The 15181-nt window shown below is 35.0% G+C and overlaps 1 protein-coding gene across 2 annotated transcripts in view; it reads right to left on the reverse strand.

Moving 5' to 3' along the window:
• The window catches only part of LOC131663404 (MORN repeat-containing protein 4-like), a 297631-nt gene that overhangs the window by 130884 nt on the left and 151566 nt on the right, over positions 1-15181 (reverse strand). For both annotated transcript variants that reach the window (XM_058933802.1, XM_058933801.1), the window contains exon 3: positions 4323-4432. In XM_058933802.1, the coding sequence (XP_058789785.1) occupies positions 4323-4432 (110 nt within the window). The remainder of the gene's footprint in view (positions 1-4322; positions 4433-15181) is intronic.

Genomic DNA, 15181 nt, shown 5'->3' on the forward strand with positions numbered 1-15181 from the left:
TGTATGTAGGCTATTTCACTGCAAATCCTGCTTGAAAAAGCTGCTCAGCTATCAGATTTTCATCAAATTTATAAATACTGTGATAAGTTGGTCTGGTAATGAATAGTTCTGCACCAAAACTTATTTTTCATTTGTTACAAATTTTACATTAACACAGCATTATTAAAAAGCTTAACCCATTAACGCGCAAAGCGCATTTTTGTGCACACAATTTCAAGCACCCGACTCATACAGAAAAAGACGGTTTCTTTTTCCCAAAATACCACCTAGGAGGTTTTCGAGGGTGCTCTTTCAGAATCTGGCACCAGTTTTATGTTAAATTATCAACAACCCTACTTATTTTGCGTTTTAATAAAAAAAAGACCCATTTTTTCCGGATTTTTTAAAATTTTTTCTCGATTATTTTCCTGCATTCAAATCAATATTCTATCAACAGAAATCGCAGTCCCGATGTTTGAGCTTTCAGAAACCGACCGGGGAAATTTTTTTTTCTTCCAGCATTTTTACAAAATGGCGGTTTTTTATGGCAGTGCTCTATGAAAGTTTATATTTTTTTTACTCCAAAAGTATCAACTTTATCAAAAAAGTTAGTACTATAAAAAATACTTCAAATTATTCAAAGAATACATGTGAATTTTTTCAGAGCTAATTAAAAAAATTTTGGCTTTTTTTATTTTAACCATATTTTGAAAAATAAAAAATTTACGTAAAAATTCTGAAAAAATTCCAGCGAATTAACTTATGACAAAGAACTGAGAAAAATAATGTTTTCTCGTTTTTTCATAATCCTAATATAAGTTTTTATCACTAAAACTGTAATTTTAAACATTTTTTATTATAATTTTTTTAAATATTTTTTAATTTTTTTAAAATTTTATATTTCAATTTTCTTTGTTTTTTTTATTTTTTTTTCGCAATAATACTATATGTATTACTTTTTGATAAGAACAGATTCAAAACAATTTTTGCAGAAATATAATTTGCACTCTTTGCAAATCTTTCTGGTCCTTAGAAAGCAACTTTGATTAGAGCAATTCTTTTGATGGGGACTTTGTTCTGTAATGTGAAGATTCTTTTTGAAGATTTTTCGCTCAGATAACACTTAGCAACAGCTAAAATAAGATCCTTTGTTCCAATTTTTTCACTTTTATTTTCAATTGCAGTATTCAATAAAAATGTAGCATTTGTAATTGTCATTTGGATGCATCTAAGAAAAATTACCCAAGTCAACTTTTTTGATCTGAAAACTTTATTACAATGTTGGTCGTGAATATCTATTCCACCCATATGACTATTGTATGCACAAAACGCTCTTGGTGAATCAAGTTTTATTTTATTTTCTGAGTTTTATTGTACCTTTCAATAGAACCAGTGGGATTTACACTAGCTGCAGTAGACAATACTGAGACTGGCTTAGAATCCATCACTGTGATATAATTGATACCGCTGTTCTTATCGTGCTTTACTTCATAATTTCCACGTTCATCTTTCTTTTTATCTATGTTGTGCTTTGCAGGTACTCTGTCCTGTCTAACTGTTCCAGTACATCGAAATCCTAGTTTTCTTAAATGAACCAAAAGATTTGCAGAACATAATAAGTTGTCAAAATATAAATGGTATTTTTGCATATTACGTGGTGTAGTTCGAGACAAAAACTATTCCAATGTTTGAATTACGACACGATTATCAAGAGAAATTTTAGGTAAAATATTGCTTTTGCCATTTTTCCACAGTATATATATCAAAATCGAATAAAATTCCGTAAGCGCTAGCAAGACCCACATTTTTATTCCAAATCTTTGGTTTTGATTTGATGAATTGTTTCAAAGAACATCACCCATAATATTTTATCATCATTTCATCTATTGATAACGCTGTAGAGAAAATCCCAAATTGCATAATATTTTCCCTCATAATATTTATAAAAGCTCTGACCCGCCAAACTTTGTCTTCTTTATTTTCATCATCGGGATGATGGAGTTTTAATTTAGATTTGATCATTTCAAACTGTTTGATGCCCATACATGGTGCTACTATATCTGATCTCAAATACTCATCTTTTGACCAATAATCTCCTTGAGATAACTTCTTATCGAAGCAACTGAAAATTATGATTCCAATAAATTTATCCAAGTCTTCCAAAAAAAGTACATAGCCATTTGCTTTTGTGCAATCAATGATATGTTTTTTAATTTCAAGTGAAAAAGAAACTCAAAAATTTCTGTCAAAGAACTATTCAAAATTTTTTTAGGATCACACTCTTTTAATAATATTTCATTTTTTAAACTTTCATTGTACTCAATTTCGCCTTCAACCCAGTCATAGATGTGATTTTTCTCTAACTTTGTTTGAGACTTAATGTAGGATTCTATAACTGTTCTAAAAGTTTCCAAAGAGCTAAGCTCTATTGTTTTCGCAGAATCGCTTTCATCATTACCTCCAGAATCGCTATGCGACTGAGTAGAATCGTCAGAATCTCCAGATTCTTCGGTGTCTGATATTACAGAGACATCGTAATATTCATCACATTCTGTAACCTGTACTTCAGGTTGGCGACGTTTTTTTTTTACATTACCACTTTTCCTTTTAGATATTGTAATTTTCTTCAGCTACACCTTTCAAATTAATCAAAAACTAAAAAGTAAAATATTGGACAATTCTTTTCAGTCCGATAATATTAGTTATAATCCATCAATATATTTACCTCTCCGCAATCTACTCCAAAAAATGCCTAATAATATGAATGACTTACTGAGATTTTTCTTTACATTACAAGCATCCTTTATGTATTTTAACAAAAGCCAGTTGGTATTTTTCAAGCTGATATAATGAAACCATCAGATATTTTGGAAAAGTGATTTCGAACAACGTGTATGAAAGTATGGAAAAAATTTCAGAATTTTTTTTATTGAAAAAAATGAATAGAACAGAACAAATTTATTCTACAAAATATGCTTAAAATTAGTCAGAAAACTCAGGATTTTTTTCAGAATTTTTACGTAAATTTTTTATTTTTCAAAATATGGTCAAGATGAGTTCTGCCATAAAAAACCGCCATTTTGTAAAAATGCTGGAAGAAAAAAAAATTTCCCCGCGATTTCTGTTGGTAGAATATTGATTTGAATGCCGCAACAGGAAAATAATCGAGAAAAAATAAAAAAAAAAATCTGGAAAAAATGGGTCTTATTTTTATTAAAACGCAAAATAAATAGGGTTGTTGACAATTTAACATAAAACTGATAACAGATTCTGAAAGAGCACACTCGAAAACCTCCTAGGTGGTATTGTGGGAAAAAGAAACCGTCTTTTTCTGTATGAGTCGGGTGCTTGAAATTGTGTGCACAAAAATGCGCTTTGCGCGTTAATGGGATAAATAGCATGTTTTCACAATTCACTATTCAAATCATTGTATTTCTTGAGCCATGGGCTCTGATTAAATTTCAGAGCACGCTGAATTTTCTTTAGTCGCAAGCATTCCTCACCGCTTATTTAAGCCCTCTATGATGGATTATATAACGCTCTTTATCATGAAGAGTTGTCATAAATTACTTTTGTTTGGATTCCGGAGCAGATTTATGTTCTGGACAATATGGCAGATCCTTACGTACATCGTGAATTTCTACGGGATACACTAAATCTGCTTCGAGTATATACCCAACGGATAAATCATCAACAATATCAAAGTCTGAATCAATTTTACATCAGTCGAAACCTTCCTGTGAAAGAATCTCTGTCATGTTCCATCCATATAGATAATTAACAATATAATACATCAAATGGTAGATTAAATAATAATAAACGCTTTTCGCAGAATTTGATATGATTTCTACTAAATTTAATGTAAATATAAGAACGTCGATATGTAAATATATGGAAAGTTTTATATTTTTTCTCCTCGGTTTAATAAAAAATTGCATTTGAAACGAAAAAAATGATTTTGCACTTTTTGAAATGCTTATAAAGAGACAAATAAGTAGATTATTCAATTTAGAACTTCTTGGTTATCTAAAATATTTATTATTGTCTAAAAAGCATATATTTTGTAACGTTTTTTAAAAGTATAAATATCTTCTGAAGCATTTTTCCATCTGAAACATTAGTTAATACTTCCAGCAGGATTTCCCTATTTTAATGTTATGTTATTTGATTTTTCTTGAAAGTATAATGGTATAGAATACAAAAATTATATCCATCCATTTTATGAATTGTAGCTTTCAATCTCGCTCCTCACTTTTGTAATCTAAGACTGACATAATTGTTCTACATAAAACACATTCATATTTTTCCTATCAAAAATAGTATTAAAATATATATTACTTTACCTAAACCCCAAATCCTTCCACCACGGAATTCACCCTCGAACTTCATGCCGTCAGATCTCCAAAATACTCCATGACCATGAAACCATCCTTGCATAAATTCTCCTTCGTACCTATTTATATATAAATGATTATTTCGATATTACTCTGAATGAAGCTTTAAAATAATTTATTGTGCCAACATCAACATGTTTACGTATGATATACACATATAGAATGACGTCATGCCATTCTCAAGTCCGAAGCCCTACCATTGGAAAGGTAGACAAGAAAGAAAGAAAAAGTGCTAATCTTGTAACATAATTAAGCAACATATGCACTGAATATTAGTCCAGGATCTCAGCTAAGCTTACAATAGGGAGAGCTTGAATCTTATGCGCGTTTTCATCAGAAAACATAAATAATAGGTTCTTAACGAGACACATGACATCTTACAATGAAGGATGGAAGGAAAAACAAAAAACTGCCCTAGATAGGTACAGTCATATTGGGTATCATTCCGTTGATTCCAGTCTAGTTAACGAACGATAATATGTTCGACGCTGACTATGTAGAATATAGGAGGGTGCTAATTACATAGGAATAGCACTATTGATAGTTTGATAAAATATTTCGTCACGCCGATTAATATTACTGCTAGTTCAATGATGTGAATAAAGGGAGATGGCAGACAAACACCTGTATTAGATCCTGTCACAACAAGTTCATCCTAGTTGGGGACGTCTACGTTGGTGCCGTGAAGTAAAATATCATAAAATGAGAGAATCAACTAGTTGCCCCTGGATGCCCATGAATAAAGGATACTAGTGCTAGGGGGGGTTGTTACCAATGATACGAATATCTACAACAAGGTAAAAGATAAAGAGGGTGAAGAAAAAACGATAAAACAAACAAAGGAGAATATAAGAAAAACGCGTAGCCCTCTGTCTTATCCATGACAGTAAGGCACGCAAAGGAAACATCGTCAAGGACAAAAGTTTATCAATCAAATATAAGCTCTATATTTATCATTCAACCACCGAGACTTAATAATACAACAAAAATGATATCCCACTTTTATTCCAAGGCGAAAATATTACTATACCAGCAGGAAAATAATAACACAGCCCCACAAAAAAAAATTTAAGTACCAAAAACTAGACCAAGATGTTTTCGTGGTCACTGATTCCGAATCCGAAGTCGGTTTAATCTGATCAGCTCAGGTTAAAGACCATTTTAGGGTCAAATCCACAGAATTCATTAAAACAAACTTGATATCGTGGATCTATAGAATTTTCGGAGCGCTGAATCCATATGCGAAGTCAGCTTAATCTTATCAGGTTATATTCAAAGTCATTTCATGGTCAAATACTCAAAATTTATTAAATATAACTTGAAATAAGGGGTCTATAGGTTTTACGAATAGTTAATTTCATATTTGGAGTTGGTTTGACTATTATATCAGTTTTGAGTTAATTTTAATGTCTCCGGTATAAATAGATAAACATAGCTGGACAAGTGCTCATATAAGCTATGACAACGGACGAAGTATATTTTCACACGTTAACATAGGCATGTACGGATAAAGTAAAAATACAGAATCTTATGAGTGATGACAGAAACGAAAAATATTATAATATATATTATAGTCAGCTGTATTTCAAGTGGTAAAGAGGATTTGTACCTTAATAAATTGTAAGAATTCGCTTCAAACTTATTACTCTTTTTTATGATATCGAACAACTTTATTATATTGATCTACAAAGTGGATTTCTCTTCCATTTTCTTTCGTATTCTGGTAGTAAATCTTTTTTCGAGGACTCGCAGTAATCGGCTGAATATTGATGTCCCATCTTTCTTCATATCTACGCTCCATTTCCTTGATGTTCTGATGAAATCTCTCTTCTTGTTCATCGCTGTAATAAACTAAATTGTCCACGTGTAAATGTAAAAAGTATAGCTTCAGGTTCATAAAGCAGATTTGGTTCTTATAGCTTTTTACCGAATTCGGCACTTTTTTTTTAGTTTCGACTCTTACGTTTCCCAGAAAGATTTTAGCTACGTCCTGGGAATACAACCACGATGTTTTTTATTCATTTTTGTAACAAAACTATCATCATTTATCATCCTATAAATCTGATGTCCATTAAGAATCTCTTAATTTAGCAAAAGTATTTCGTAAGTTCCGATTATTGACCTAGTAGTATAGTGAGAATTTTAAGATCCCCATAAATTTGCCATTGATGTTCATCATACTTGATTCTGTCTAAGATTACCTTCATGTTACAGTATTCTTTCCTAGATCCAGGAGCTGGAGCATGATTTTTACCTAAACTAATATGAGGTTAGTCAGCTCTTCGGGTGAAAGAGGCGATCAGCCATTAATAGTAGTTCTCGCTTTGTACTTGGTGGATTTTGGTCTTTGCCATGTAAATAGAAACAGAAGATATTAAGGACGGGTTTCCATTTCAACACAAGGGTGGAAACGATGTTAATGTCCAATAATCCACATAAGAGCATTGGAGAATGGGCAGTCCATTTGTCCAATTGCATCTTAGCTAACTGCAGAATTTCGATGAGCTAATTGTGGACGCTCAAAACAAATTTCAGTGAATCAGATCCTGTGAGAGCGTCATCCATCTAAATGTGTCTTGCTAGCACTCTAAATCCAAATGAAAATCGCTTTCGCTTATCCATGGCTAGTTGTTGTAACGTTTTGATAGCTTGGAACGGGACACAAGCAGTACCGTAAGTGACGATGGTGAAGCGATAACATCTGATGGCCTTCTCTGGAGTGTCTCGCCTCAGGATGCATAGCCAGTCGGAGTTTCCTGGATAAATGTTGAACTGTCGGAACATTTTGTCGATGTCAGCAGAGAAAACGAAGTAGTATAGACGCTAGCAAGTCTGGATAATGGAGATAATTGCCTGTAGTTTTGCACATGCATATAGGTAATCTTTTAGAGAGATTCCGTTGACTACGAATTGTAACGCAATGAAGACCACTTGGATTATTCTGCTGTTGTCACTCTTGAAGACTGCATAATGAGTGATATAGTAGCAGACGGATGAGTCTACATCGGAGTCAAAGATTATCTCCATGTGATGTAGGGTCTCGTCCTCCCTCATGAACGTAGCGTATGCTTGACGCTGTTTTGGGTTTCGGGTGAAACTTCTCGCCGTCCAGCAGTCGTGATTGTACCACACTTTAAGATCCAGGAAGATGTAGATGTTAGGAGAATGGTAGATACAGCAGGTATCATCCAGACTCGTCTCTTCGATGCGTCTTTTGAAAATGATTCTCGCACTTCTGCTCCTTGGTTAACAGATGAGACTCAGCCGTGATGTCCTCCAGTTCCCTGAAACGACGTAGCTCATCTGATAGATTCTAACAGGAGGTACTTACGGTGTGGCAACGAGCTACGTGATGATTCGTGACTGGATTGTCTGTCAGAGCGGGGCTACTTATTATTCAGCCTAGAACCGGCCTCTGGAGCGTTGGCTCATTGGATCTTCCCTTGTACATTCCGTTTAAGAGCAGATCACAGTACACATTCATTACGAGAAAACACTTAATAAGAGCAACAATCCGGAAGTTGGAGTTTATTAATACCAATCCCCTTATGCGGGATCAGTTACCTACTTTCACGACTGGGCGGTTAAATGTAGCTTGAAGTCAGGCATAAAAGATGACCTCAAAATAAGATCTACTTCCCCAGAAGACCGGCGTGAGTTAACTCCACCAACTCCACTAATGCAGGCACAGGAAAGTTGCATGCGCACCCGTAAAACAATTACCTGCCGTTCCGAAACGAAGGAGGCTTCCGATCCTGCATTCGACAAGATTCTTACCTGGAGAATGTTTCCATTCTCCTGCTGTAGAGTCACTAGAGAGATCACGAGTAGTATTGCGCATGAACGACTCGCTTGAGAGTGGTATGACGACATCTTGGATGGAAGGAGTGGCGCGGCAGCGAGTCCCTGCACTGATAGAAGAATCCTGATTCAGGAGGACGTGATGTGGACGGTCACACTGAACAGCTCTGCAGCGGTTTTGATAGGTACAAATCTTCGTTCCATGTCCTGGACGAAGAAAATTGAAGTAGACACCTGTCTGCTTAATGAACTTTTAACATTAACAAAATAATTTACTGACAATACTGTCAACTATATTTTTATTGTAAAATAAGTTACGACGCTTCGTCTACATAGTGAGTAGAGCTTTTCAAGTCACTAAAAATGTACACATATACAATACATATAAATAATGCTATAAAATATTATAATAAAGATATCACTCACTCAAATCAATAATGGAAAATAAACGCAGATACAAAAATTGTGGTGAAAAACCATATCAAAGCCAATGTGACACTTGTATTCTATCGTAAAAATATAGCTACTAATACTCATTAAACCAAAAGTCAAACTAACATTGCCTTCCAAAGTCCAACTCACAATGATCAAACAAATAGAAATATGAATATATAAAGCTACACACACAATGACAAACCTTCGGAAAGAGAGAGAAAATAGTACTCAATCCAAACAAACAGTATTTTCATACAACAACTCTATAATAGCTCAATATAATTTTTAAATATAGCTTTTAAATTTTGTGTATCTTGAATTTTATTGACATTATTAAACTTTGTAATAAAAAGCATTTCAGATATAAGACGTTTAAAATAAATGTTTTCATAATCTAAAATTTTAATATTATTTAAATCAAAATTGAAATTATGATCTGTCTCTCTCATGTATAAAACAAGTGCTGAACGAATTCTATTATGTTTACAATCTGAAATTTGTTCCTTAATTCTTGTGTGCAACCTACGGCCTGATTGTCCCGTGTAACTCACATCACAGTTTTCACAGTCAATCTTGTAAACAATACATGATTTGTTAAACTTTGGAATAGGATCTTTGCCTAAATTATTAAATATATTCAACTTATTACAACATTTGAAAATCACACTGAGATTGTATTTGTTTGCTATCCTCTCAAATAATTTTTCAGAGTTTTTTAGAAAGCGCAAAACAATTAAATCACGTTTTGCAATTACCGAGTTGCTACTATTTAAATTTTGAGATATATCAGTAAAAATCTTACTCATTCTAATAGTTACATATTTTTCAATAAATTTTAAAGGATAGTTATTCGCTAGTAATATATTATAAATATAGTTTAAATCATTATGAAAAGATGAATGAGACAACCTTATGGCTTTGTCTACTAACACATAAACAATAGCTATTTTTTGTGAAACTGGTGTATGAGATAAATAATTTAAATGTAAACCTGCATGTGTAGCATGTTATACTATGATGTTATATTATATGTAGATCGATGGTGAGGGCTGAGCATTCCATAACTCCCTGTAAGGCTGGCATGCATGGGTTAAGTTTGTTATCTGATGTCAGATGTTTTGTTACCAATACTACCCAAGTGTGAAACCACAACATTTGCTGGTATTTAGCCACAAAGTAAAAGATTCTATCATTTCTACTACAATTGTTTTGCAGAAACGAACTAGAATATAAGCAAAAGAAAAAAGAAGAGTATAAAAACCAAAAAATATAAGATAGGTCTTAGGGCCTCATGTTGTCACATCAGTGTTTTTGCAACAAAACCGCAAATGACAACATTGGAGCTCCCCTTATTATGACAACAATCAATAAACAAACATCACAATTGAATTAGTGATCCTTGCGACGAATCACATTTGATCACAAATTAACTGTGATCCGCAACAATCTTAAAATGACCTTGAACATGACCTTGAAGGGTTAAAGTGATCCCTGGATTCTGATTCAGTGACTTGAAAAATCTATATACCTAATATCACAAGTTAATTTTAATGGATTCTGTGGATTTTGTCTTGAAATGACCTTGAACCTGACCTGATTCGGTTAAACCGATCTCGCATTCGGAATCAACGACCTCGAAAACATATAAGTACTTGGTTTAGTTTTTGGTATTTAAAATTTTTTATTGTGGGCCTGTGTAGTTGGAAAAATAGTCACGAAGCAGAGAAGAAAATAGCTTAAGGGAGAAAGCCAAAAATCAAAGAGGGAAAATTTTCTGAGAAGGGTCTACCAAGAAAGAGACTTATACGCCAAACACAACTTCAACAAATGGAACATGATAACTCCCTGAATAAGAAAAGTAATAAAGGCCAAACAATAGAAATACGAAGCATTAATTACTGGCTAAGAAATAAAGCATTTGCAAGGAGATTCTTTGGTATCAGAAGAGACCTTACTAAAGAAATATATACAGTAGTTCTGATAGGTGCTAGCATTAAGGAGATTTCAGTTTATGGGTGAATTTAAATGATCTGTAGAAAGTAAGGATTTGTAGTGGATAGATTACGTTGGAGAAAGCATAACACTGTTAAAGTAAAGATCGTTTATAATTGACTTTTACTGTATAAAGCTCTTAAAAAAATTAAAGGAGCATACGCACACAGACACAGATATATATACATATATTGTTATTGTTACTTCAAGAACTACGTACACGTGCAACGCTGCAGAGGTAAACTAAGTAACTGTACGTATTAGTCTTGGTTCTCTATAGTCATGAATATGCAGACTCACCTCCCCGATCATTTTTTAAATGGTCTAGCAGGATAAAGTTTAACACGCATTATGACTGGACCTACAGTTTATAGTGGCATCCGAACCATCGGAATCACGGTAACACACATATGAAAATTTCATTTCTGAAAATCCTCACATGTCTGGGGCTCGAACCCGCGACCTCTTGCACAGAAGCCTGGACTCTTACCCACTGAGCCACCGTGACCCCTATATATATATACTATATATATATATATAGTAAATTTATTAACCTTGAAAGCACCGGGATTATGAAAAAGTTTCAAATTTTATTTTTCTATAGAAATGTGGTCTAAGCTGCCTAAGTTAGGGCCAAACTAAGTTAAGATATTGGCAAGTCAGATTCCTTACACCTAGAGGCGTATCCTGGCCAGCTAAAGTAAGACCAGATGTTAAAATTTTTATTTTAATTTCAAAAAACATTCGATTGCATTATTTTTTTTGTTTTTAGCATTATTTATGTTTTATCTGAGCAAATAAAGTTAGGTTATATTATTTTTGCTAAGAAAACATTATCAAGGGTACTAGCAACCGACATTTGAGTTTCTTCTTTTTTTTTTCAAAATAAATTTTCCGCTTGACTTAGCATTTATCACCGTATCCTACAATATTCATCTGAACTAACAAAAATTACCGCTAGGTGGTGAGAAAACCGAAGTCCATAATCACATCTAAAGTAGCTCATTGATTTATATAATTAGATTCGGTGCAGTAACAAGTTGAACCTAAAATAGCTGGGTTGGGTTATTGTGATACTGTTCGGACACGATCAATTATTACAATGTATTTATACTGTAAAAATACTTTTTATCATAACTCTCTTATCTGTCAAGATCATTCGTAAATTACATCGACACATGAAATAAAAAAAGTAGTCGGATCCAGAAACCAGACATACTATTTTCCATGTATTTTGATGCGCCGAAGCCGAATCAAGTTTCACAACAGGGTTTTTTTAAAAAATCGGTGAAGATCGTGAAAATTCATAATAAAAATGGTAAGTTAAGAGCAATATACGTGTGACTGATACCATTACTTCACCTGTGCCTGTAACCAGGGCACCTCTGCATGGTGACGGTGGGTAACAGATCCGCACTGGCAAAGATCCTAGATAAATGGCAAACATGCCGTCATGGCATGTACAGGTAGGAGGATCATTACAATGCAGGGGCTCAGAACCCGAGTATCGTTTACTGTTCAAGGTGAGAAAGTGGTCCCACAGTCGTCGTCGTTAAGCGATCGCAGCTCGACATGTGGAAAACTTGGGCTCTGAAGAGTACAATGCTTTAAGAATCAATATTTCTACTCATAAGTGTAACTAAAATCTTAATAAATTTTGATGTGTTTGTGAAGAGTTCGAAGTTTGTAGGAATCGAAGAAGTATATTGGATACTTTAAGATTTCAATTCCATTTCAATTAAGACAAACGATGGGTACCTCATAAAAGGACTCCACAGAATGCTTATGGAAAATGGTTTAACACGTAGAACTAAAGTCTCCATAGACCTAAAGCTCCAAAGATCTTAGTGTAAGAGATACAGTCTGTCAAAGTCGAACTTTTTTACCCATACGCTGTATAGCGTAAACACGAGAGTGATGTTTTTATCGGAGATATATAGATATACATAGGAGGGTGGTCCGATAAGTACTTAGCCTACAAAAGAAAAACGAAAATTTTGGAAAAGTGGCGTTTTATTTTTCAACATAGTCTCCTTTTAGTTCGATACACTTGGACCAGCGATGCTCTAACTTCTTTAACCCGTCTGAAAAATACGTTTCCTCGAGGTCTGAAAAGTAGGCTTCCGTGGCAGCGATTACCTCCTCATTCGACTCAAATTTCTGCACGGCGAGTGACTTTTTCAAGTTTGGAAGCAAAAAGAAGTCGCACGGAGCTAAATCTGGAGAATATGGTGGATGGAGCAGCAGTTCGTAGCCTAATTCGACCAATTTGGCCATGACGACGGCAGAGGTGTGAGCCGGTGCGTTGTCATGGTGGAAGAGCACTTTTTTCTTCGCCAAATGGGGCAGTTTTTTCTGCAATTCGACGTCGAATCGACCCAATAATTCGGCATAGTACAGCCCTGTGACCGTCTTGCCCCTCTCCAGGTCGTCGATGTAGATCACACCTTGTGAATCCCAAAAAACGGTGGCCATCACCTTTCCGGCCGATGGGGCAGTCTTCGCCTTTTTCGGAGAACTTTCGCCGGGTAAAGTCCACTGTTTCGACTGTTCCTTGGTCTCTGGTGTATACCAGTGTATCCATGTTTCGTCGACTGTCACGAAACGACGCAGAAACTCCTTCGGATTGCGCTTAAACAGCGTCAGACATTGCTCTGAAGTTGTCTCACGGTTGCGCTTGTTGTCCGGAGTGAGCAAACGCGGCACCCATCGCGCCGACAGCTTTCTCATGCCCAAAATTTCATGCAGGACATGACCCACGCGGTCTTTTAAGATGCCTATGATCTTAGCTATCTCCCACACCTTCAATCGTCGATCTGCCAATACGAGATCGTAAATTTTTGTCACGTTATCCTCCGTGGTAACCGTTTTCGGAGCACCTGGACGTGGCTCTTCAAAAATCGACGTGCGACCACGTTGAAACTTGTTAAACCAATTTTTGACGGTCGCTATCGAAGAAGAAGAGTCACCGTACACAGCATCCAAGCGCTTTTTGATTTCGCTACGCGATTTCCCTTCCAAAAACAAGAATCGAATACCGACCGATACTGCTCTTTTTCCATTTTTCAAAAATCAACGGACACACTTGCTTTCACACGCTCTCAAAAATAAACTACAACTCCGATCCGGCTAAAATTTTGATAGTAACCATCGAGAAGGTAGTACTACGTGATAGAATATTTCTTTTCCGAGAGTGGCGCCATCGGGCGGTGAGGCTAAGTACTTATCGGACCACCCTCGTAAAGAGGTATGTACTCATAAATCGGTACAGGTGTTGTCTACTCACATATACAGGGTGATTCAAAAACATATGTAACTAATAATTCCATTCGATTCGTCTCGAAAAATTAATTTCGAATTGTGTTCTTAGTTTTTCGATTAAATAATTAGGTAATTATATAATTAGCTTCAAAGATCGGCCAATCAGCGCACAGCTTTAGAAGAACGGGCGCTTGGTGGCGAGCGCGGAGCAGTGAGGGGGGCCAGCGGCGTGCGCCGCCGCTGATTGCAAGCGGTGCTCAACCCAATCGTGCAATACGGAGCTCCCATATCTACATACTGATATACGTATTCATTGATTGAACGCGTATCAATAAAAAGAACGGTTCAATACCGATTGACTAATAACAATGATGCACGTGAAAGCTTTTGTGTTTATTTTGTGAAATAGGTTATTTAGTATTCGTGGTCGTCGAATTCAAACTCGCTGTCTTACTTAGGAATTATGTTCATTTAATGCTGAAAATCGCTGTGATCGGCTACTACATCATTGCTTTTTTTTGCGTTTGAGAAAATTGAGATCAATAGGTAGAGGCGTACAGTGTGTTTCCAATTAGCTTGGTTATACGTTTTTTTAAGATTGCGAAATAAAATAATAATAAATAAATACTGACAACCCTCGGCTCAAAATTTCCATGTGGGAAATTCAATCTTGATGTGTCATCACACTTGGAACAAAGTCTCAATTCGCGTGTGCGAGACGATTTACACTAGTCACACACAGGAAATCCATCCTAAAATTTCTCACGCGTGCGAATCGTATCATATCTGAATTTGAGATTTTGGGTGAGACAAAATAGTCGGCTCGTAAACAAAAATGCTGTCGCTGCGATGGCTTGCAGCTACTCGGCGCCTCGAATCAAGTAAGTGAAATTTGAATTTCAGTAATGATCATTAGTCATGAAATTATTTCCAGCACATAATAATTATAAAGAAAATATCGCAATGCTGAAGACTAGATCTACAATACATTGCGCATTTCTGAAATATTATTATCAACCTAACGAGCAAGCTACAATTATCAAAATAGTTAGGATTATTATAGAACCCATTAGAACTTTAAGTCGTAGTCTGGGAAGCGGAACGCTTTTCATAAAGTGCGTAAATGTGTGTACATCAATTTTTCTAAGTTGAATTAAGAATTATAAATAATAAAAAAATGAAAATTATAAAAGTCATCGCCACTTTTCGGTGAAAAGAAATTCCAAAAACAAATTTTCATAATTTTTTTTTAAATCAATCTCTCGTTGCCCTGTTCCGCATGGTAACTTCATCGTTTAAAAAACCGACATACGAAAGAA

Source organism: Phymastichus coffea, unplaced genomic scaffold, assembly GCF_024137745.1.
Source record: "Phymastichus coffea isolate CEN01 unplaced genomic scaffold, Cenicafe_Pcof_1.1 PCOF00035, whole genome shotgun sequence".
NCBI classification, from domain to species: Eukaryota; Metazoa; Arthropoda; class Insecta; order Hymenoptera; family Eulophidae; genus Phymastichus; species Phymastichus coffea.